Source organism: Brachycentrus maculatus, unplaced genomic scaffold, assembly GCF_059751285.1.
Source record: "Brachycentrus maculatus isolate JH-2025_06_01 unplaced genomic scaffold, ASM5975128v1 h1tg000649l, whole genome shotgun sequence".
NCBI lineage: Eukaryota > Metazoa > Arthropoda > Insecta > Trichoptera > Brachycentridae > Brachycentrus > Brachycentrus maculatus.
In genome coordinates, this window is record NW_028281385.1 from 240,743 (window position 1) to 266,362 (window position 25,620).

General features: G+C 34.6%; 2 protein-coding genes across 2 annotated transcripts; one reads left to right on the forward strand and one right to left on the reverse strand.

Moving 5' to 3' along the window:
* The first annotated feature begins 2,309 nt into the window (after positions 1-2,309).
* On the forward strand, positions 2,310-5,594 carry LOC148300839 (ATP-dependent DNA helicase PIF1-like). Its single transcript, XM_088274231.1, has 3 exons — positions 2,310-3,213; positions 3,871-4,031; positions 4,218-5,594. Exons 1-3 carry the CDS (start codon positions 2,451-2,453, stop codon positions 5,250-5,252), a joined length of 1,959 nt encoding a protein of 652 aa, XP_088130357.1. The 5' UTR covers positions 2,310-2,450; the 3' UTR covers positions 5,253-5,594.
* A 1,006-nt stretch (positions 5,595-6,600) lies between these two features.
* On the reverse strand, positions 6,601-25,562 carry LOC148300840 (protein brunelleschi-like). The gene is made up of 18 exons (XM_088274229.1): positions 25,509-25,562; positions 24,547-24,755; positions 23,836-23,926; positions 22,503-22,742; positions 21,828-22,132; positions 21,300-21,476; positions 20,277-20,903; positions 20,028-20,192; positions 19,785-19,945; positions 18,605-18,845; positions 14,291-14,787; positions 13,149-13,462; positions 12,160-12,241; positions 11,556-11,680; positions 10,418-10,578; positions 8,714-8,914; positions 7,651-7,858; positions 6,601-7,196 (listed from the first exon to the last, which is right to left on the reverse strand). The coding sequence occupies exons 2-18, from the start codon at positions 24,734-24,736 to the stop codon at positions 6,947-6,949; spliced, it is 4,035 nt and encodes a 1,344-aa protein (XP_088130355.1). The 5' UTR covers positions 24,737-24,755; positions 25,509-25,562; the 3' UTR covers positions 6,601-6,946.
* Positions 25,563-25,620: the final 58 nt, after the last annotated feature.

A 25,620-nucleotide genomic window follows, 5' to 3' on the forward strand; every position in this document is an offset into this window, starting at 1 on the left:
ATTAAAATTTAAGAGATTTATTAGAAAATTATGAAAAATTTAAAAAAACTAACTAACTAACCATCACGCCGCTTCCCCGCAGGGGTAGGCAGAGAGAATAGAGCGCCACACCACTCTGTCCTTGCAAACATTCTTCGCCTCTTCCACGTTCATGCATCTCCTCATACATACCCGCCGATTGTTACGACTCCTAACCTGACCACTTTCAAGTATTTGGCATACCTGATCGTGCCATGTTTTTCTCGGTCTTCCTCTGCTTCTTTTCCCGCTAACATTCGCCTCATAAATTTGTTTTACCGTTCTTTCCTCACTCATTCGTTCTACATGTCCAAACCATCTCAACACACCTTTCTTAATTTTATCGATAATGCTTATCTCAGCTTTGCATTCCTTCCTTATTTCACTATTCGCACATCTATCATACATCGTTTTGTTACACATTCTTCTGAGAGATCGCATTTCGACTGCATTCAGTCTAATTTCATCCTTCTTTTGCCAACTCCATGTTTCACTTCCATACATTAGAGTTGGAACCAGGACTCCGTTGTGCACTGCCAGTTTAGCTTCCGCTGATAGGTTTTTATTTGCTATAACTGATTTCAGTGCACCGTTCACTTTGTTCCCAGCATTCACTCTCCTTTCTATATCTTTATCAATCTTTCCATCCCTAGAAAACATACTACCCAAATACACAAAATCATCTACCTGTTCCAGAATCTCTCGGTTTACTAATATTTCACATTCAGATCTGCATTCTTCTCTTTCAAAAACCATAATCTTGGATTTGCTAACATTCATCAATAAGTCACTTTCCTTGCACACATTATACACTTTTGTCACCAACGCCTGCAGGTCTTCTCTGCTATTGGCAAGAAGAACAGCATCGTCAGCATACAAAAGGCAACAGACAGTCAAATTATTCATTCTGGCTCCAATATTTAAATCTTTCAGTTCTTTCATGCAATTATCCATGTATAGGTTAAACAGCCACGGTGACATTACACATCCTTGCTTAACACCTTTAGAGATGCTAAGCCAGGATGAAAATGAACCACTTACCCTTATGCATGCAGTGCTATCCTCGTACAAGGATGCTATGCCTTGGATAAGTTTACTGCTTACCCCATACTCAGATAACACCTTCCATAGCTTCGTTCTATCAACTCTGTCATACGCTTTCTGCAAATCCACAAAAGCACAGAAAAGCTTTTGGTTTTTGGCCAAAAACTTTTCAGTAATGTTGCGCAAGGCAAAAATTTGATCCGTACATCCTCTCCCATTCATAAATCCACTCTGGACATCCCACACTTTGTCCTTTGTTATGGTTCTCACTCTTTCAATAAGGATTCGACCATACATCTTGCCAACAGCACTCAATAGACTGATTGCTCTATAGTTCCCACATTCCACCCTAGAACCTTTACCCTTGTAGAGAGGCATTATAACTGCCCTTCTCCAATCCACCGGAGTATAACTCTCCTCCAGACAACGGTTAAAGAGCCTATGCAACCATGTGAGAACTATTTCGCCACCATTCTTGACGTATTCTGCGGCAAATTTGTCGAATTGTCGAATGAAAAATTTAATCTTTCATTTATATGTACAAAATGGTAAATACGTATTTCTCCGGGGTGAAAATAGCCCACAGGAAAAAGTGTTTTTTTTAGAGGTTTGGTTTTTAAACTGGCGACATTGTTTCTACAGACTGTTAATTTGACAGTTGATTTGTAGTCAGTACGTTTTTTCATTTCACCATGAATAGACTGGATGACAATTATTCGCCTCGTAGGTTCGATGAACGGGCCGAAAACAATTTTCAGTTTGATCATCTTTTTCAACGCAAAATTTTATTCACTAATGAGTATATTTTTGGTTAAATGGCTATGTCAATAAGCAGAATTGCCAAATTTGGAGTGGAGAAAACCCAGATGAAGCTTTTGTCGAGACGCCCTTACATCCATTAAAAGTCACTGTTTGGTGTGCTTTATGGGCAGGTTTAATCATTGGCCCATATTTTTTTTAAACGATGCCGGCCAGAATGTTACGGTCAATGAAGAGCGCTACAGAGCCATGATTACTGATTTCTTCGTACCTCAGTTGAATGGCATTGATGTGATAGAGCTGCGGTTTTAACAAGATGGCGCAACATGCCACACGGCGGGTGCAACCATCAATTTACTGCTAGAAGTTTGAATTTGTATACCACTAAATAGCGTCCCTTTATATCATTTTGGTTAATTTTGATATAGGTAAAAAGGTTTCCGATACCTGACGAATTACCAACTTTATAGGTTGGTAATCTTTGAGCCAACTTGCATTTGAAAATATATTCGGTAACGCCGGAATTTGACGTTTTCGGCTGTTTTTTGTTTAGCTCGGATGATTCTTGTTTCGGAGTTTTTATTTATTTAAATTATTTATATACAATTTATTTTTTCTTGCGCATTGAAATGGAAGGAAATGATAATAATGTATTACTGTCGTGTGCTGTAAGCATTGAATGGCTATCTTCTCAAGGATCGATCGTCAGGAAAGTAGCTCATAAATTTGCTACTTTAAGGTTAGTTAGAAATGAATTTCGAGAGATGTTTGTGGAAATATCAAGCGAGAAGTCTGCCACCATTAAACTTCAGTTGAAGGGTATAAGTGTACATAAAAAGTTTATGGCCGAAGGAAAGGCTAGCATAAAATTCCAGGAGATTAACTGCTCAGTTTTCCTTTCAAATGCGCCGCCGGCGAATTTAGTAGGATTTTTGAGGACATTGTTCATTAAGATGACGGGTGATAAAGAAGTGAAATCGACGCCGCCGAACAAAGTCGGCAATATTCGCGCACAGTTACTGTCAAGTAAACCGAAATCGTTCGAAGACGTAAGCCCTGTAACCGTCGCCGATATTCAAAATGCAAAAAATAAGATTTCTAAAGCCACGACCACGACGCCCTCTCCGCCCACGAAGAAACGAAAACTGACGACCGCCGAGGTTAAAGCCCCAGCTGCTAAAAAATTATATTCTCCATCTCCATTATCAGCCGAAGCCACCTTGAATGATGAACAAAAAAGGGTTCTAGAGGCCTGTGTCGGGGGGAAGAATGTATTTTTTACGGGCTCTGCGGGAACGGGGAAAAGCTTTCTGCTGAGGAAGATCATTTCAGCGTTACCCCCTGATGTTACTATACCAACTGCTTCTACTGGAGTTGCGGCTTGCCACATAGGTAATTGGTTTTATCTAATTTTGTGTATAAAAGGGAAAGCGGAATGAGTTATTTATAAGCTAAAATTAATAAGGAAAAATGCACTTAACACTCTAAGGACGGGTGCTTTTTTACGCCTACGGAGCGCTAGCGACGGGATTCTATTATTGTGTACATATAGTTAAGACCTTAACAAAGTGATTGGTACATTATATTCATGTAAAAACATTAAACAATTCCTTCTTTTCTGACATAAAAATAAGGCAAAAATATCCTTCCGTCCTTAGTGTGTTAAGATTGACACTCTCTTTGATAAATTATGCATTTTTAAAATTTATATACCTACTAAAAAAATCACTGAAGTATCCAGTTTAGTCCGCTTAATTTTGGTAAAAGTCATTTTTATGCATTCATTTTATGGGGAAAAAAAACCAAGCTGTTTTGTTCGAATGAATAAAGCACCTGGCTGGTCATTAAAAGGACTCAGGTTTGAGCTGGGAGTAGGCGGGTTGTTTTTTCCTGTGATATAACTATATTAAAATTATTATTTCTCTCTATTATTAATTATTATCTATTTATAAAAACCAATTGATAAATTTAAAAATATTTTTAGTCTATCTGGAAAATTGTTTTATTTTATCAATAAAATATATATGTAAATGAATTTTATTATTTTAGGTGGTACCACACTACATAACTTTGCAGGCATCGGAGATGGAGAGGGATCCTTGGAAAGGAGCTATCAACTCGCTTCTAAACCAGCTATATCGCAGAAATGGAGAAAGTGTAGACATTTAATTATAGACGAAATATCAATGGTAGATGGGAGGTTCTTTGAGGTAAGTAAAAATTTTAAATAAAATAAAACATTAGGTTATTATTTGTTCATAACTGTACTTTTTAACTACAATATAAAATTATCTTTGTTCATTTTTTTTATGAAATTTAAGTTTCTTAATTTATATTTGAATTAATCATTTAAATTTTATTACTAGTTGAAACTATACATATATATTTTTTTACAGAAAATAGAAGCAGTTGCTCGACATATTCGAAAGAATGACAAACCATTTGGTGGTATTCAGTTGATTCTGTGTGGAGATTTCCTGCAACTTCCACCCGTTGTGAGCGGTAAAGATAAAGAACAAAAACGATTCTGTTTCCAATCCTCCGCCTGGGAAAAGTGCATGGACCTCTCCTTTGAATTACAAACAGTACATAGACAAAAAGACTCCCAATTCGTATCCATCTTGAACAGTATTAGGATAGGACGAGTCACAGACGAGATAAGTGCAAAACTCCTCGCTACAGCCAAACAAAATATAGAAGGGGATGGTATTCTGGCGACGCGTCTGTGTTCTCACACTAATGACTCTAAGCTTATCAACGAATCTAAGTTAAAGCAGCTACAAGGTGAGGACAAAGTGTATAATGCTCAAGATTGCTCTCCGTATTCGACTGGCCAGCTGGATGCGCAAACCGTGGCTCCCTCCAAGCTAGTGCTGAAGGAAGGGGCGCAGGTTATGCTCTTGAAAAATATAAGTATAAATTCCGGACTCGTTAATGGAGCTCGAGGGGTGGTGGTTAGATTTGACGAGGGTTTCCCGGTTGTTCGGTTTAAAAACCAAAAAGAATACACGGCGAGAACAGAAAGATGGGTCGTGAAGACTTCCGGAGGGGCCCTACTCGCTAGAAGGCAAATACCACTCAATCTAGCCTGGGCCTTCTCGATACATAAATCTCAGGGCCTCACTCTGGACTGTGTTGAAATGTCTCTGTCCAAGATTTTTGAAGCGGGTCAAGCCTACGTCGCCCTGAGTCGCGCCCAAAGTCTCCAATCTCTGAGGGTGCTAGATTTTGATTCTAAACAAGTCTGGGCCAACCCCACCGTTTTAGAGTTTTACCAAAAATTCAGAAGGCGACTGCAGCAATCTGAGATCATTCCATTAGGGAGAATTTTCACTAATCAAAATAAGTCCAACGGAATAAAAGCCTTAGCTCAAGCTAAAGCTAAAATTAGCAAAAGTTTATTAAATAAACCTGTTATTAATATATGCTAGTCATATTTTTTATAGCTTAACAATAAATTTTTCTTTTTCTTAAGAGATTTGTAACAAATGATATTATGAAGCGCATAGTTAAATATCAGTACTACTCATAGTTTAGTGGTTAGCTTTTTTGGCTACCATGCCAACTCCTGATCAGAGAAACCTACGCTAGTTTTTAATGTATGGTAAAAGCTTTTGATGCTTCGAACAATGATATTTAAAATTTTGCTGTAATTTAAAAATCATTGTAAATTTTTTAATATAAAATTTCAATTGTTATAAAAAAATTGTATTTCAAAATATGATAAAGTTTAAACTACCATGTGTACTTTTGTTATTTTGTCCGCAAAAAAATATAAATTTCTTTTAAAACATCACTGAAACATCATCAGTTTGTGTATGGAAAATCATTATTGTTGAAATCTGCTTTATAATTCTTAATATTTTTCAAAATTTGCACCTTCTCAATTTAAAATTAACAAGTTTTTACTGTGCAAAATCCTAGGTAGGTGCTCTGGACTGACAACTGAAGCGTAAGACTGATTATCTCGCTTTCTTATAAGTTTCTTCTGATCAATGGACACAAATAGAGGAAGAAGGAAGGAGTAACAAATATCTAGCTTCAGTAATAAATATAAATAAAATAATATTATAATTTTAATAAGCATGAAGAAGTACATTCTACATAATATAAAAAGAAAGTTAAACTAGAAATATCGCTCACTCCTTTCAAGAACGTCGTAAATCAAAAATTGTCAATTTTCAGTTTTGCATGTTTTCGGAATGCCCAGAAAATGTTCTATATCCCAGCAAAAGTGGCATATTTTTAACGTTATATTTACCCGCTACAAGGCAGAAAGTGTTGTTTTTGCATTTTGAAGAAAATGTATTGTTTAATTAAAAATAAAAATAAAGTAGTTATTTTTTAAATGGAGAAAAAACCTTCAGGTTTAACTTAAAAAGATCTGTTGTACAGTAAAAAGTTCAATAAGTGGCTTGATATTTATTTTTAATAAATTGTATTATATTTTTAAACTTAAAAAACCTTCTCCTGAAAAATCAAGTTTTTTGATTTGTGACGTTCTTGAAAGGAGTGAGCGACATATCATCCTTGACTACATGTCAAATGTTCCTGATGGATCTCTTGATTTACCTAAACTACTTATAGATACATATTTACTGTATTCTGGGATATGTGCTGCTGTAATACATACTACTTATAATAAATTGTAATTATGTTTTAGTTGAAAAATATACATATTTATCTATTTAAAAAAAAAAAAGAATCTACATTAATAGACTTATGATTAGCTAATACATATTGTGATATTTTAAGGACTTTTGGTAAATATAAACACCATTGTGAAATGTTTAATGTTTAATATGTAAGACATTCTAAAACAATCATGTGTTCAGACAATAAAAATAAGTAGTAATAAAATTGTATTCACTTAAAGGTATATTTATTTTATAAATAAACAATTTAATACAAATGTATGTTTTATTATTTAAGCTTCTGCATAACTCTGAAAATACAATTTACAAGGTTAGTGACAGTACAACTTATCTACATTTTTAAAATAAAAATAATGTAGATGTTGAAAAAGGTGTAAATAGAAAACTGTTATTTTTTTGCTAATTTTTTATAGGTGTGCTTTGCGTCGCTAATCCCGGAAACTGACGAATGTAAATATCCAGTATGTATTTCAATCGGCGACACTTATGGCAACGGGTGGAATGAACCTCCAAACATGATTGAGTTCCGGTAAGGCACAGTTAGGACCCTCGGAAGAGTAATCTGCAATGGAGTGGTCCAGTTGGGTAATGAGACAACTCTCTTCTATGGGCTCAGACGTAGAACATTGTATATCCACCTTGTATTGTCCGGGTGTTAAAAATATGACAGAACACTCGTGGCTGATCTTGCCCGATTCTTCTAACACTGGCAAAGTGACCCTGAAAATAGGAAAAACATTAAATACTGCTCTCCAATACTGCCATACAAAAGGCTGGCTACACACATTGATTTTCCATACTTGATTTTGTTATTTGTTTCCCTCTTATATTTATTCAATATGTATTACCCTGGACTGGTACCTGGTCACCTTTCCTTCATGTGTTAACGATCAAGGTAACACTGCATTTATATAATACAGTGCCCTATGCACCATTAGGTGCGGATGAGGGTTGGAAAATTGAATTGAATTGAATTTGTTTTCAAATCAAACATCCAGAATGCACAAAACTCATGCGAATACTCTGAGCCACTGACACAATTCAAATGGAAAAACGCTTAATTACAAAAAAAAAACAATTTGTTGGACATGAAGGATGATACTTTTAAAAATGGTTTCTGAAGTAAGATATTTTAGTTTACCACTAGTAAGCCAATAATTAAGTACAAACTTACTTATTGGAGCCTGCTGTAGCCACTCTATTATCAAGGCGATAGTTGTGAACCCCATTTTGGTGATCCTGGTAGAATTGCACAGATAAGCTTAGCTTCTTGAGAGGTCTGTCAAGATGATTAGATACAGCCACAGCTAAAGAAATGCATTCACCAGCTGCACAACTGAACTCCTCCTGAGGTTTGATGCATTGTGAATTGAAACTTACTTCTGCAAAATAATGGTTTCCAATTTTATTAGCCAATATTTTCCAAGTGACCAAAGAGAGATTATATTACAATTTATATTTGAAGCACTAAGTTTGTGATTCTCCATTTAATAATTAAAATGTAACTTTGTTTAAAAATCACTATAAATATTTTATTATAACCTAATTATAATGTCTACCGGTTTTGAAGCTAACCACTTCTTTATCAAGACTGATTAATACTAATTAGTTAATCAGTCTTGATAAAGAAGCGGTTAGCTTCGAAACCGGTAGACATTATAATTAAGTTATAATAAAATAGTTATAGTGATTTTAAAACAAAGTTAGATTTTAATTTTAGAGATTGATTTGTTTACCTTAGCTTAAAACGTTTCGGATATAGAATAAACACAATAAATGTTTTTAATAAAATAAATTGTGACATCAGATGAGATGGTGAGTGTAAATAAGTTTGAACAAGTTGTAGGCAGGAGACAAGAATAAAAAGTATTACTAAATCATAAGTAATCAATTTGATGTTTCTCCAAAAGTTATATAAGAGTGGGGATCGTTTACAGGGAAATTATACCTGCCTCACTTCAAAATGTAATAGCTTTCACAGAAAATTAATCACTAAAAAGTACACAATATGTTGAAGACAGAGATAGACAATGAATATTGGAAAAAGTAACAGATGTTTTTTTCGTTGAGCATTAAAACATTACTGTATATTGTTTGTCTATGGCAGAAAAAAGAGAGTGAAAATAATTAAATTATTTGTTTATGAAAAATGAGATTCACTATAAGATTAGGAGAAAAGGATGAGCTTAATGCCAATTACAGTATTTTTTTCAAATTAAAATAAATACTTCGCATACCCCAATTCAGCGGCGACATTCGCACAATATCCATCATTCCTTGAGAAAGGGTAATCCCTTTAACTGATGCTTTTCCGGTTATATCTTCATTGAGTAGATGCCATTTAAGATCTACTTGACGACTTAAATGCTCCGAGCACATTTGCTCTATGCTATTCACAGTACTGGTTGTAATCGATCGTGGCTCTGAATATTCTTTTTCTAAAACAAAAACTTCAGTTACATTTCTTTCATTAATTAACCTTTTAACCACGTCAACTTTGTTCCTGAGAGACGCCCGTACGCGGCGGTATTTCGCCGTTTTTAAAATGATTACTTTTATCATGTATTTAGTTAAGAAACGATTTATTTTCCTAAACAAAAACGTTCAATGGGATTCATTGTGCCTTTTTGATACTCTATAATACACTTGTGTCACATTAATCTTGAAATATATCGTAATATAAACAAATCAGATCGTAACATAAATAAATCAAAGCACGCATCGTGTGTCACTCTTACCCACTGGCGATGGGTAGCGTCGAGAGTGAGACAGATATAGGGCATGATTATGGCGCGGACTAATTACCGACCGCAAGATAAATCAGGGATCTGTTCTTTTATTTATCCTTGTGATGTTACAAATTATTAGTCAGATATTTCAACAGATGTCATAAGGCCAAGGATTGACGTATTATTTTATCCAAAGTTCCACACCATGAAAAAATCCCTCCAAGTTGAACTGAGGTTCGAAACTTGGAGCAAAGTAAAAACACATACGGTTATGTCAGCCGCGTATGGGGCATGTTTTATTAAAACACTTACGGTTATGCGAGCCGCGTGGATCCGGTTAAATCACAGAGCAATGGGCAAAAATTAATCTTTTCTCTCAGCAGTCATCAAACATTGCTTTATAACAAACAATAGTCATTACTTTTTTTTTGTAAACCGTGTTAGTTGAATGATAAAGAAGTTAAAAGTAGGATAATGAGTATAGAAATAAACACAAAATAACTTCAAACATTTATAAAACTGACTTTTTCTGGAGGATGAACATAAATATAAGCATATATTGATTTGTTCAATGCCACAAAAACCTAAATGGTAATCCGGCACACAATAATAAATCAATATTAAGAAATATATATTCTAGAATATCTTTGTACATTATCTTATTGATACCGATAGAATTTATCTAGGTTATTTGTCATGTTTGTTTTTTTCTAAATGATATTTTAGGCTACAACGTACATATCATGCATCATTTAGGCTAATGTAGTCTGCATGTGTTTTTGAATTTTTTCATTTAAAACACAATTGTTTTATTCTGCACTATACATACTATGAAGGGTAAACATGCATTGATAGAAAAGCAAATGAGAGATGGCATAATAACTAAACATAAACTAAAATTCATTTATTGTTTCGGCATTAACTTTGTGGTAAGACATGTTACAATGATTAAAGAAAACACTTCGTTTTTTACCACTTGAGTTTTATTATAGACTACATGTTTCAGAAGTTAAACTTCCATCATTCAGGTCTGTATAATAGTTATTATACATGTAGTCTATAACATGTAGTCTATAATAAAACTCAAGTGGTAAAAAACGAAGTGTTTTCTTTAATCATTGTAACTAAAATTCAAACATACTGAAAATTAAAGTTAGATTTATGCATAGTTCTATTCAGGTTTCTGAAGTGTGTAATAAAATTAGTAATAACCTGGAGGGAGCGGCATGTTGAGTGGACAGCGGTCCAGTGGAACCGGCACCCGACATGACTCCCCTCCGCTGAGCAGCATGCGACGTCCCTCCCAGTACTCGAGTGCCATGTCTCCCGTAGTCAGATTACTCACATCCAGAACTAGGTACAGCTGGCTGGGACTAAAAACAAAAATGGTTAGTTGCAAATCAATTTTTTTAATAATTTATATGTGAAGCAACAACTTTTTTTCCATTTTATAATTAAAATATAACTTTGTTTTTAAATCAATACATATAAATATTTATAGTGATTTAAAACAAAGTTTTATTTTAATTATAATTACAAAATCTATTCATCAAAATAATGCCTGTATTCGATAAACATGTCTAAAGTTGACCAGTTTAAATAAAACTCTCTTAAAAAAAAAAACATTAAACAGATCCTCGTTCGCTGTATACTACCCTCATCCATTTGTAATCATGATTTTTTTCTCATACTAAAAATTCTAAGCAAAAATTTTCTTACAAGATCGTGTTTAATTTTGTTTCATGAATTTTTTATTGTTCCTTTATACGTGTGAATGTTTTCAAGGATGCATATTTTTGTTTTATCTCTGTCTTGCAACAATCCGCTCATGATCAGTTTTTTGTCACGCATCAAAGTGGGGGAGATACTCTGGGCTTTTTGCCCAGAGTATCATTTTTTATGTTAACTCGAAAATATACAATTTTGACTTATGATGCACATTACAAAGTTTTCAACGTTCTATAAAATGCCACAATACACTAAGTATGCGCATAGTTTGAAATGTCATATATCGACCTCTCTTATTGCATAGTTGTGAAGAACTGTAATTGGTACTCATGATTTTATTTTTTGTATTCTGATGTATCATATATTGTAACTGTTGTTCTTTCTTCCAATAAAATAAAATAAATAAAATATGTGGTTTTAAAAGTAAATTTAATTAAGTTTAATAGCGGGTATTTTATTTAGGCTAAAAGCTTTAAGTAACGGGGATTTTAGAGTTAACAGTTTGTGCCAGTATACCCACTATATGTTATAACTTTCGAATGATTTTATTACTTTTGTTTACAATTAATCATGACAATTCAATCTCATTGGTAATAAGCACGGCCACATCCAAATGACTTACACTTCAGCAGGTAATACGTCCCAGTGCGTGATGGAAACACTAGGTAGCAGTTCCATGTTGATGTGAAGAGCTCCTTGGCGACAATGCGTCTCTTTACCCACTCCACCAGAGTATCTAACCATCATCTGAAAGATTATCATCCATTATTGTGAGGTATATACAATTCTACTATTACAAATATGAAAAAATGCAGTGCCATGATTGTTTGCAATTTGGCACCTCCTCCCATAATACCATAGTGTAGCAATTAATTGTGATGTATGTATTAATCTATGTACAAGTTGAATCTATGCCAGTCACGTGCGTTTACAACTTAAATGACAAGTTGAATCTATGCCAGTCACGTGCGTTTACAACTTAAATGACAAGTTGAATCTATGCCAGTCACGTGCGTTTACAACTTAAATGACAAGTTGAATCTATGCCAGTCACGTGTGTTTACAACATAAATGCCTATCAAACTCTGATTCGAAGACTGTAAAAACCTTTTGACCTGTTCCTAATAAGCTAGGTGCCAATTTTGCTATGCATACAAGTGATATGCATGAGCACTGGTAGTTACTGCTGACCTTTATAATATATTGATTTTATATTTTATAGTTACCTGGGCATCTATCTGCCTTCCCTTTGTGGGTGGCAACACAGATATTGGAGCAGACCAAGCCGTGCTGTGCGAATTCACCGATCTAAAATTTTGAAATCGGCTCAAATTGAGACAGAAATAATGAATATCAAAAAGTCATTCACATATTAGCAATCAATCTTTGTAACGGTTGGAGAGCTAAAATTTATCTGACAGACTTGCTGATTAGATATTTGAAAGACCCGGATTGAAATCCAGAAGCAGACACTATTTTAATATAGAAATGTAAACGTTAAAGTAATATACAAACATAATTACGTAATACAGTTCCAATAATTTTTCTCAATTATTTGAATTATGCAATATATAATACGCTTTGTATTTTTTATTAACAACTTAATTAAAATTCTTATAAAAAATCTTAAATTTATAGTTGATAGCTCAAATAATATTATTTTCAAATATATAATATTATTATTTTCTCCAACTATTCAACGATTTTTGCCACAAGTATATTAACTTTCACTCAAAGTGATTTTTTTCATATATCGCTCACTCCTTTCAACAATGTCATAAATCAAAAAACTTGATTTTTCAGGAGATCGGTTTTTAAAGTTTAAGAATATAATAAAATGTATTAAAAATAAATATCAAGTGACTTATTGAACTGTTTACTGTGCAACAGATCTTTTTAGGTAAAACCTGAAGGTTTTTTCTGTTTGAAAAATATTTAGTATATTTAAAAAAATAATTAAACAATATCTTTTCTTCAAAATGCAAAAACAAAACTTTCTACCCTGTAGCGGGTAAATATTAAGTTAAAATATATACGGCTTTTGCTGGGATATAGTACATTTTCTGGGCATTCCGAAAACATACACAACTGAAAATTGACAATTTTTGATTTATGACATTGTTGAAAGGAGTGAACGATATGTTACTTTGTACTTTATGATCGTTTTGCCAAATTAATGCTTCCCGGCAATTAAAGGGTAAATTGTATACACTACCTGAAACTTGAGGAAAGTTGGTTTCTCATAGGATAAGAAGTATTGGTGTGAGGAAGCGAAGAGTTAGTGTGCGGCAATGAGCTGCCGGCTTGGTTCGGGGTGGGCGAGTTCACTCGAGATGGAAGACTGTTCGAGTTCAAGCTGTTGGGGAACAAGGCATCTCCTCCGATTCCGCCAATGTCTAAAAAGTCTGCCTCTGCGTACAGGCGGAGTGTGAAGACAGCGGTGTTGCCCGGTGCAATGGGGAGTTGCTCTTGGATCTCTTCATTACTCCATTGGAACATCTGAGACTGCAGTGTGCCGTCTAATGTTGACTAAAATAATTAAAAACAATTATGAAGCGATATTATTTATTGATTCGACATTAACTTTGTGGAATGACATGTTGATTTTTTTATTTTTATAATTAAACACTTGTACAACCACTTAATGAGTTTTATTTCATTACACATGACTAGTTTCGAAAACTAACAGACGTTTTCATTTACAGGTGAAACATAAAACTTAACAGTTTTCAAAATTAGTCATGTGTAATGAAATAAAACTGATTATGTGGTTATACAAGTGTTTAATTATAAAAAAAATATGAAGTGACATCTAGAATGTGATTATTTTTAATACTGTTTAGTTTAACTTAGTTACACAAGTAAAAATGACTGAAATAATAAAACATTACTTATATCAAACCAGTACAATTTTGATATAACTGGAGCTGAGAGATGCGGAAGTTTTTCGACTGACTGATTACTTACACCCAATGGGGTATACTGTATGTAAACCACATTTACTGGTTTTTGGAACTTCGATATACATATGTATATCTTCATGCGATAAGGACCATATTCATATGCGAGTTCAAAGTCCCGGTAACTGGTTTGGCATGTGTGTTTACCAGAGGCCAGTAGATCAGACCTGCCGACCCAGAGTAGCTATGTCTATAAAACTTACTTCGGTTTTAATTCATTGGATATTCAATGATTAGTCTAATTAAGAAAGTAAACACAGGTTTGCAGCATTAATATTTAGCAGAAGGTCAAAGTAGATAAACAACTTTTTTCTTAATATTTATGGAGATTAACTGATAGATTGACAATATATGGATTAGCATATAGGTAGGCACCATAGTGATAAAAATTAATTACCTGTACTGAAACGTCGATGAACTCAATTGGCACGTCGCTAGTATTAGTGAGTGTGATGTTACACTCCGTACTTTGCCCGTTGTACAAAGAAACACTCGCTGAAGATATGATGTTCTCGTAGTTAGGTAGAGTGCTGAATGTAGGAGAGGGGGGGAGGTTTGTCTCCAGAGCCATTATCGGCAAACTGGGAATAACATCAATGGAGTACATAGGCAAGAACTTGGACACCTCTGGCATGTGTTTCAAACGACAATTGGACTTAACGCCGAGCGTGTGAGTTGAATAGCCCTGAATATCCAATTGGCCGTATTCTTTGGGGGTTCCGAGTAGAGTCACCAGCGTAGGAATGTCGGGTTGAAGAATAACAGTTTCAGGAATGGACTCAAATACAACTCCCGATGTCAATAGTCGCATATTAGAAACCTTCAGCTCAAACGGCAGAGGGTTAGTTAACTTTAGTTGAACTTCGCACGTATCATTTTCAACCCACAAATAATCTGGAAAGAAAAAACCTATTTTTAATTAAGTTAAGTATTTTTGCGCCTCCGTAGTGTAATGGTCAGCATGCTCGCCTGCCGTTCTGGAGGTCCCGGGTTCGATTCCCAGGGGGGTGTAAAAAATATAAGTGATTTTTTCACTCTAATATTTATTCAATATTACGCTGGACTGGTACCTGAAGTGGAGGGCTGATCACCTTTCCTTCATGTGTAATCGATCGAGATAACACTGCGTTTATATGAAGCAGTGCCCTATGCACCATTGGGGTGCGGTAAGGGATTTATTATTATTTATTAAATATTTTTACCACCTTTGACTATGTTATGCTAATTTTGTTTTAAATTTATATACAATATTTAATCAAATCTACACCTTTTTACAATTAAAAAAAGTCTAAAATTATGTTATGAACTAGTACTATTAACCCTCACTGTACATCAGTACCCAATGGTGCATAGGCCACTGTATCATATTGACACAGTGTTATTTTGATCATTAATTATCTGAATGCGAGGTTATCAGTCCCGCGCTTCAGGTACCAATTCAGGGTAATGTTCAACAAATATTAGAGTGAAAAATTATATTTATGAACATATACCTTTACAGTAAGGCGGCGAAAACAGTCAGATCATTTTACCACTCCCCGTATATATTTACAACACACTACTAAAATTATAATCTACTAAAATTGAGTATGTCAATATGAAAGTGTGTACATAATTTCCTTCAGTGAGATTTTTAAGAGTATATCCAGTATATTTTTGTGAGTTATTCCATTTTTGACTACCGTAAAGTGGGTATACTTTGCACCATGGGTGATACTTTGCACCACCTTCTGTAAAGAAATTGTGGAGCTGGTCATCTCTGATATATGTCATTTTTCATTCTACTTTCTATTGTTTCTGATAGATGGCACTTAAATCTACTTTTTAGTTTACAGAAGTAACAGTCGGTGGCCATTGCTTCAATGCGTTTTTCCTGTCCGAACGTAAAGAAAGTTTTCTGTCAGAAAATTGTGTCTGAAAAAATCCAGTGTAATCAGTATACTGAAACAAGTTACAATAAGTGAGTGGTCTCTAAATCTTAGATAGGTAGGCCCTGCTTTTCTCAAATGCTGTATTTTTTAGTTACGTTGTCAAGTTTATGTAAAAAAATTATTTTTTTAAGAACTGACTTGTATTGACCTTATTTGGGGTAACATTGCACCAGGTGCAAAGTATCCACAAAAGGCCATAGTTAATTAATTTGATGAAAAGTCTTAAAACGGCTAATACAACTTGACATTTTTGCTAAATATCTATAGGTTTTGTGTACTTACTTACTTCCTGATGGTATATTTTTTTCAAAAATGTCAAGAACACACAAACAGCGGCCTTATGCCAGACGATACTGCGATTTTATACCGAAGAGAGTGGAGCAGTGTTTGAAGGTCATTCGAAATGGTACAATCAGGCAAAGAAAGGCTGAAGAAATTTTCAAAATCCCCAGAAGGACGATTAACTATAAGCTCAAAGGTCAGCACACAAAACCTGTGGGAAAACCTCCTATATGTGACAAGGGCGAAGAGCAATCTTTCGTAAACTGCATAGTAGACATGAGTGAGTACGGTTTCCCAGTGAGTGTTTTTAACATTCGCTACATTCTAAAAGCCTATTTGGATAGATTTGGCAGAAGAGTACGAATATTAAAGAACAACGTACCAGGCTCTGTATGGATATGATCATTTTTGCAAAGACATAAAACCTTGACTGTTGCTAAAACTAGTTAGTTGCTTAATCGGTTGCCATTAAAAGCGTATGACGATGACGTGCGCCAGAGTTTTCAACAGTTTTTGGAAGAAAACAGATTCAACCCAAAGAATTCAGTATTAAAACGCAGGAAAACGATACCGATAGAACCAGGTAAGAGCATTGCTCACGATCCAAATGTCGAAATGAACGTTGACGAGACACAAATGCTACCTGAACCAACTACATCAATGATCCCACCTTCCGCATCGAAACTTCCAGAATATCTAGCATTAACTGATAATAGTTCACACGGAAGCTTTGAGGAAGAGGGAGAAGAACAAAAACGATGACTGAAACCAGTTATCGTATTTGTTCTTCTGTTTCATTAGGACCAGTAAAAAAGAAGGTGGAAGAATATGTCGTATTTCATTATAAAGGAGAAAAATTTTCGGGACAGATTTTGGAAATAAAGAAAGACAGAGCTGTTAAATCCATGCAGGAGAGTCTCAAATCGTGGAAGTGGCCGATGAAGGATAACTTTCTTCAATATTCTTGGAAGGATGTAGTGGGTTCCATAAAAGAACCGAAAATGCAATCCAAAAGAGGTTTCTTTACCGTCCCGGAACTTGACCATATTTAGACCTAATTTCATTTTAATTCCTATTACCTATGTAGTACGATATGTTTTAATATCCACCTTTTATTTTATATAATTTTAAACCTTCAGTATTGGAAAAAAAAAACATTTTTGTTATAGTTTTCAATATTTTTTTAAAAAATATTCTATCAAATGTCTTATTTTTCCATAATTATACAATATTATAATCTGCATTTAGCGAACTGTGAGCCAAAACCCTTCATAAGATGCAACGTAACTTGTAGGATAGTCTTTACTTTGCATCAATTTGAATTCTAGTACGAAAAGTGTAGAGAAAATATCATGGTTTTACTTTACCCTGGGATACTTTGCACCAAAATATAAATATAAAAAAAAAATACAGGCAAAATAGATAAAAAATTAAAAATGTATCAGACATGTTACAGGTATATGTGTTATTACATTGCGATAGTTGAAACCTCAGAAAAAGTAAAAAACCTGATCTGAATAGACAATTTTTTGAAAAAATGCAGTATTTTGGTGCAATGTATACCCACTTTACGGTACTTAGAAATAAAAATTTGTTTCCATTTAAAATTTTGCTTAAAGATTTGCTTAAGATCTAAGTAGCTTATTCTTTTAAACTTATAACTCATATAGTACATAGTTATTTATTAACTTTAATTTTTTTCATCTTTTTTATTTTTTGTTTTCTGTTAAAATCAAATATTTCGCTCACTTCTTTCAAGAACGTCATAAATAAAAAATTAACAATTTTCAGTTGTGCATGTTTTCGGAATGCCCAGAAAATGTATTATATCCCAGCAAAAGAGGCATATTTTTAACTTAATACTTACCCGCTACAGGGCAGAAAGTGTTGTTTTTGCATTTTGAAAAAAAGGTATCATTTAATTAATTTTTTTAAACATACCAAATATTTTTCAAATAGAGAAAAAGCCTTCAGGTTTTACCTAAAAAGATCTGTTGCACAGCAAAAAGTTCAATAAGTGGCTTGATATTTATTTTGAATACATAGTATTTTATTTTTAAACTTTAAAAACGCACGATCAGGTATGCCAAATACTTGAAAGTGGTCAGGTTAGGAGTCGTAACAATCGGCGGGTATGTATGAGGAGATGCATGAACGTGGAAGAGGCGAAGAATGTTTGCAAAGACAGAGTGGTGTGGCGTTCTATTCTCTCTGCCTATCCCTGCGGGAAGCGGCGTGATGGTTAGTTAGTTTTTTTAAAAGCGTTCTGAAAAATCAAGGTTTTTTTATTTATGACGTTTTTGAAAGGAGTGAGCGATTAGTAGTTTATTTTACCACTTTTAATCTATTTATATTTCTCATTTTTATTATACTATTTCCAGTTCCCTTTATTATACCATGCCACGCCTTTGTATGATTTTTTTTTTGTACTTGTAATTATAATATATTGTAAAATGAAAGTATAATTTTATATATTGCAAATTAAAGAGGAAACTGACCCATTTTTCCCGTGGGCTTCTTGGGCTTCCTGTCCAAGCTGCCAAAGTGGATGGGCGTGAAGAGAAAGGGGCCTGCGGGGACCCGGGCGGTGGCACGCGGGCGGGGCGCGCGGGAGGGCGGCGGGGGGCGCGGCCAGAAGCGCCCGCACTGCGGCACCTGGCTCAGGTTGGCCGGGGGGATCACCTGGCCCCACTCCAGCACCAGGGGCACCGGACCCCCCTCGCACTGGGCAGATAGAGCCTTAAGAAGAGAGTTTCTCATTATTGACAGGTTCATCGTCTCATATAAGCCAGTTATGCACTTCCACATTATGTACATTTAGTTACTCTTTTTATTAGATTTAAGTTTTGTGCTGACATTTCTTGATGGATCTGCATTTTATAAATTAAAATAACAACCATGTAATTTTTTTCACATGAATTTTATTTGACCAGCAACCCAGTTTGATGTCGGTTACGACGAAACCTACGGTTGCTGGTAAAATGAATTTCATATGGAAAAAATTACATAGTTTTTATTTTATTCTATAAAATGCAGACTTTTGGTGAATATTGAATATTGGCCATATGCTCCACCTAGCGAGCGAACATGGAAAGAAGAAAAAGATAAAATGCAGATGTCAGTACAAAACTTAAATCTCATTATCTATTTCATTTAGCTGTTTCTACATATACCAATTTATTTATCAATTATATTTTTTTTGTTGACAAGACAATAAAAGGAATGCAATTAGTTTTTTTTTGAAAATTTAATTTCATATTTCTTTTTTAAATTTTGGGTAAAATATTTTGTCAAATTATTTAAGGTATCGTAATCGTATGAACAAAATAGAATTATGTTAATTATTGTTGTTTAAATGAATGAGCTTAACATTTATTTATTTAGGTCCTTTATTTGTTTACCTGACTTTTGAAATGTTCTAATTAAGTTTTGCAATTAGTTAGAATTTTTATAAAGATTTTAATGATTTATCATTGACAGTATTACAATAAATTTTTCAGTTTCTGTATGAATGGCTGATATCACACATAGATATTTTAAATTGACTTTTATTCACATTGTTTGTGGCTTCATTATCGATAATGAGGGATATTGTAGGCTCAGGTTTAATCTAAAGCCGCATGATTTTCTTTAAATGAAAGCTAGAATTGGATTTCCGACAGAAACATTTTCTTTTACCTGAAGTTGGATAGCGAGATCTCTCTTCTCTTGAGTGCTGAGGTGTGGCCACATAGTCTGCAGTAAGAAAGTCATATGACGTGTAGCTAGGGCGGGGTGTCCCATACGACGCGCCGCTACAACCAACTCTTGTAACAATTGAATTTGCAATGCCGGCCAACCTAGAGTGCGTACAAATGTAATTGTTTACATAATTCTCATGATTCACTTCTGAAATCTCAAATGAATACAATGTATTATTACCAATCTGGTGTTGAACAACTTGATTAGGATCTAGGCTCAATTTATGTCCCGGGAAACTATGCAACATGAGAGAATAGCAACGCTGCCAGTCAGGATTGGGATTGTTAGGGCTCACTTGCCTAGTCGCTGCTAACCGCTGGCAAAACGCTACTTTTCTTAGAAAACCTGTACAAAAGTGTAATTTGTTGTTACACATTATGCGATAGATAATAGCAAACCAAAAAATGTGTAAAAACATTAGGAACTTACCTATTTCCTGATACATTTCAGATAACGTATCAAACCTTTGAATTTTTTCTTGTTCGCTCAGATTCAAGTTAATCAGAATAACATTTTGTAGGATATTTGCAGCTTGAAGGCTACTATTTTGTTCCACACATATTCTAGCAGCCTTGAATATTGCCTCAGTTTCAATAATACCGGCATTTTTATAATTACTGTAGTATATGATCGCTTCCTTATACCTTTTGATTATATCTTCCGCGGAAAGAATGTATTGAATATGCATCTGCGAATGTCTACTGTGGCCAGATTCCGAAGGTAAAGACATCCTCTGATTTGGTTCCATATCGCTCGAAGAGGCCACAGAATCACTTTCGGCGTTATCAGTTAGAGAAAGCCTCGATGAAGTGTCGATACTATCCGAAGAAGAGGGGGGCGTGTGGTCACTGTGAACACTCACCGGACTAGATGGCTGAACTATTTTGGATGGAGATAAAATTATATTTTGGTTGGACAAGATATCAGCTTGTTGTTGAAATAGTGATAGTGAGCGTGTTTTATTGGGTGAACTTTCCTGTAAGCTTGCATTCCGTTGAAGCGGAGCGGGATTACGAAGACTAGGATACAAGAGAATAGCAGATGCTGCACAGAGACCTGAAAATGTACACTTCATTGTTAAATCTGTTTATAGAATATTTTAACAGCACTAATCTCAAACGTAACTTTCCACAATTTTACAAATGTTTGATAACGATGTTGAATATATTGAACATGTGTCAAATTAGGTTTATAAATTTATAGACGTGTTTGCAAAGAATGAGTTACTTATGCATTTATAAAAATATACATATATATATTTCCCTTAAACCATTAGGGTGTCCGTAAGACAATGGACACTTGTCACCTCAAATCTCTCCACTATGTTAAAGTCTAGTTAAAAAATTTAGCACCCTAAGGATATTTCTGTACTTATAAGATATTTATTTTAATTTGTCAAATAAAATGAACACTTTTGGCTAAGTTGATCTTATTTATGATAAGTTAACTCACCTTCGTAAGCAGCTGCCAGCCAAAGCCAGTCATTAACAGCTTTGAGAGTTTCAGCCGCAGAATGATATAAACTCAGGCAGTCGGGCACAAGACCAGCTTGTAGGGTCAAATCGGCTAAATGCTTTGTCATTCTACCCATGCTCCGCTTCTTGTTGTTACGGGATTCCATATCGAGACCTAAAATACAAATTCTTACCTTTACCTTTACTGCAACACTAATGTGCAAAGGCAAATAGCCGCGAGTTAAAAACAGTAGTTTAGAGATAAACGAATTTATAGCTAACTTAAAATGATGCTTTATGCCAAAACATGTATCAAATTACTACAATTTTGTGGCTATTTGGATAATGAATAACTCGGTAAAGGAAAGAGATAGAGCAAAATCTGTGATTGTATATGAGGCCAGTTATAAGAATGCTTAGAGCTGTGTTAAGCCAAACAGCCGCAACTTGAGTTACGGCTAGTTGCCTTTACACATTAGAGCACTGTAATGTATTATGTATGTATAATTCCAATCTCGCTGCTTACCAATAATATCTTTTTTTTCAAAAGGAGCTAAAATCAGCGAAACTTTCTCTAGCTTCTCTCTAGATCTTTCTAATCTTTTGGATTCCAGTATCCAAAACAGCGAATTGATATACTCTTCTAAATTCCTTTCCAAATCAGCACACGGATCAGATTCACTGTAGAACATAGCTCTCGTTTTGAAATTGGATGGTGTCGTGTAATTCTGTTCATCCTGTAGAGGATTACTAACGCTCAATGAAGACGGCCTTTGGAAGCTGTCGACTGATGATAAACTGTCGGATACTTCACAAGGAAGAGATGAAGTTCTGCAATATAATATAAAAAGTTAAATAAAACTAAAATTTTACACTTGTATTAAAATATTCTTCTCCTTGAAATCCTTATCCGCACCCCATGGTGCATAGAGCACTGCATCATATAAAAGCAGTGTTATCTTGATTGTTAATACATGAAGGAAAGATGATCAGCCCTACGCTTCAGGTACCAGTCCGGGGTAGCATTGAATAAATATGAGAGTGATTTTTTTTTATTCAATTCAAATTATAGCCCGTACATAAACTATTCTATTCCCACTTCAATATTTTATTTCTTTCATCAGAATTTCACATATTATTATGTTAATAACACAATCATCGATAGAGTTTGTGAGAATATTACTTCATTAATTATACATACCCATCACTCTGCTGGGATGAGAGACTGCGTTCACTGTGTGCTCTTTCTTCTTCAAATATATCAGGGACATCGCTCACCGGACTGCCCTCGCGGTGAGGCTTCCCGGGCCCGAACAGCAGCGCTCGGGAGTCGTACAAAGTGCTCGAGTACTTCACCTTCAGAGACTCGTGAACACGGCAAACTTCGTTCAACTCTGTTTGGTTACTGTATTTCCCGAGTGTGACGAGACCGAGCAACCGCCTTGCAACGAAAAAACACAAATAATAAATATGCTATTTGGTCTAGCATAACTATTACATAATATATCAATAATGATGTATTAATTATGGGATTAAGCAAAGCTATTTGGATATTAGATATGTGAAATGTAAAGACAAATTTATAAATATACATAGCCATGAATACCATAATGCTACCTAATAAACTACTACATATTTTGGCTGGTACATGAATCGCTCAAGTACACACGGCAATCCATGGAAAGATCAATGCTTGGTTTTAGCCTGAGAGATAAAAAAAAAAATTAAGAACCAAAGTAGAGAATATCATGGATCGCATGGCAAAACTCAAATGGCAATGGGCAGGACATATAGCAAGACAGGACCCCACAAGATGGACCCAAAGAATTTTATCATGGAGACCTTGGGAGAACAAAAGAGGTGTCGGAAGACCCCAAAAGAGAAGGTCCGACGACATGGTCACTGTAGGGGGTAAAAACTGGCTGCAAGCAGTAAGAAAGAAGGGGAAGACGCTATATCCAGCAGTGGAGGTTAGAGTCCTCATGAAGAAGAAGAAGTATATGAATTGAAAGAATGTTGATTTTTACCTATATTTTCTGAAATATTAATATATTATGAGTATGCTCCGAAAACTGGCCAAGTCAAAATAAAAAATTAAGTAAATTGACACATGCTTCATTAATTCTAAATCAGATTTTTTTACTTAAACTAGAATGTATGATGAATATTATAATAGAATTCGAAAAACAAATACAGAAAAAAGATTGCTTGGTAAATAGCAGTATTTCTTACACATATTTCAATGCATTCGGCATCATTATCAAACATCAAATTTTATATTTAAATAAAAAATGGACAGATATTACCACAATGTGATTAAAGTGTCAAATAAGTTAATGAAATTCACAAAACACTGATCATTTTTATTTAAACGTGCTTATGTCAAAATTGCACGGATTGACTTCGTAATATGCTCACAATATATTTTATTTCACATTGAAAAAGTCCAACATTATAGGTGAGGTTAGGTTAGGATTTTTTTGGCTTTTGGGAGGAATCAATTACAGCAGATACGTAAAGTGGAAAATGATTACCTGTGAGTTTGAAAATCTCCCCAATCATTATTCTCCACTGGGTGCTCTCTGACGTACCGCACCCAAATATCACGAACATGACCAGTAGAATCTAACCAAACAAAGTTAACAAGTAATATTTCAAATTAACACAATTCTCAGAAAAAAACTGTTTTTCAATTGATAAATATAGTACTTGGCTTGGAAAACTCCATATAAGTACTTCTTTCCCTTATCTGCACTTGTGCGTCTGCGGGACAGAAATGTTATAGTGTCAACTCAGGACTTGAAGAGGGTGTAAAGAAGCAAAACCAGCTTACTTACACTCTAACACTTCATTTAAATAATTTCTTCATCTTTACAAAAGTGTTCAATGTGTTCAAATGATGTTTTCAAATGTTTCTTAAATATGTGAATATATATCCAGGATTCGGACCTCACACACAAATGAAAGAGTCTCTGCTTAGTAAAAGATTTCTTCATCCCACCAAAGATGTCTCTAGTGAACTCTCGCATACTGTGTTTTGAGTTTGATCAATGTATTTACAAATTTCAAGAATTTGAGTAGTGTGGTTGTCAATCATGGGTCGAATCAGTGAATGTTACACATCTGTAGTGTGATCATAAAACCAGCCTGTGTCGGTCGTAAGCCCTGTAAATGCCTATGTTGAGTTCTCTTCATCTATGTAGAGTTGTCAAAAATAATTTAAATAAATATGGGTTAAAAAATACCTGTGATTTTGACATTGTTGACTTTTTGTATTCGGTCGAAGAGTTTATTGAAATTGCGCAGCGGGCTTCCGAGTCCTCGTACCAGCAGTAAGAGAGTGGCGTGGTGCGGGGCACTCTGCCCCCAGTCGGGGCGCGCCGCCGGGGCCTCCCCGCTCCCCCCCGAGAGCATCACGCTCACAGACGAGCGCATTTAACACACATCCAATCGACTGGAAAACGGACATTCTATTTATCAATCTTACAAACTAAGAATTCCATCAATCTTCACCCACTCTCAAGCGCAGACAAATTGACTGTAAGCTCAGTTTAATCCAACTACATATGTAGAGGTCCTCACCAAACTATTACGTTTTCATTATAAATTATTTTAAGTAATTAGGAATTCAAGCTTGTAAAATTGTTACGTTTTGGTGGGAAGAAATGATTTGGCATCGGTTTAACACAGGATTAGTCACATTTTGTCGCAACTTTAATTAAGATTTCAATAGAATACTGTAAACAGAACAGATTTGCATTTAAATGATTTTTTTGTGTAGTATTGGAGATGTAACTTTTTGGTGAGGACCTTATAGATAGGAGGATATTATATTTAGTTTATATTCAGACCCGAAGATGGAAGCAACTGTAGCTTGCGAAACAAGTCATTACAGTAAAAGTGTTTTCATTTACAATTTCAGCATGTTTTACCACATAGCGAATGCCGAAACAATAAATAAAATACAATAATACATACTAGTCACTTAATTTGGATTTAATGTCAGGTTCAAAAAATATTAAAACACCCAAATAAAAGCATGATGTTTCTGAGGTGTAATGTTTCAATTCATTGTCAACACAACAGTTACGTGCTTACTACGCAAATAACAGATTTAACGAGTATAACAGAACGCACAAAAGGGTTTTAACGAATACGTTAAATTTTAGAAATCAACAGAGAATATTTAACAAATAATAATATTTACCTAGAAATCTGTCCATTTATATTTGACATATCAGCTGAAAATTTTGACGCGTGTAAGCCATAGATGTTAACTGTCAAGTATTGCAAATGCAAACCATAAAATAAACTAAAAA

Coding starts and splice junctions, on each gene's coding strand:
- LOC148300839 (XM_088274231.1), top strand. CDS start 2,451: ATGGAAGGAAATGATAATAATGTATTACTGTCGTGTGCTGTAAGCATT. Junction 3,214..3,870: donor AGTTGCGGCTTGCCACATAG/GTAATTGGTTTT, acceptor TTATTATTTTAG/GTGGTACCACACTACATAAC. Junction 4,032..4,217: donor TAGATGGGAGGTTCTTTGAG/GTAAGTAAAAAT, acceptor ATTTTTTTACAG/AAAATAGAAGCAGTTGCTCG.
- LOC148300840 (XM_088274229.1), bottom strand. CDS start 24,736: ATGCGCTCGTCTGTGAGCGTGATGCTCTCGGGGGGGAGCGGGGAGGCC. Junction 23,927..24,546: donor CAACAATGTCAAAATCACAG/GTATTTTTTAAC, acceptor TTGTTTGGTTAG/ATTCTACTGGTCATGTTCGT. Junction 10,579..11,555: donor GACGTATTACCTGCTGAAGT/GTAAGTCATTTG, acceptor TTTTGTTTTTAG/TCCCAGCCAGCTGTACCTAG.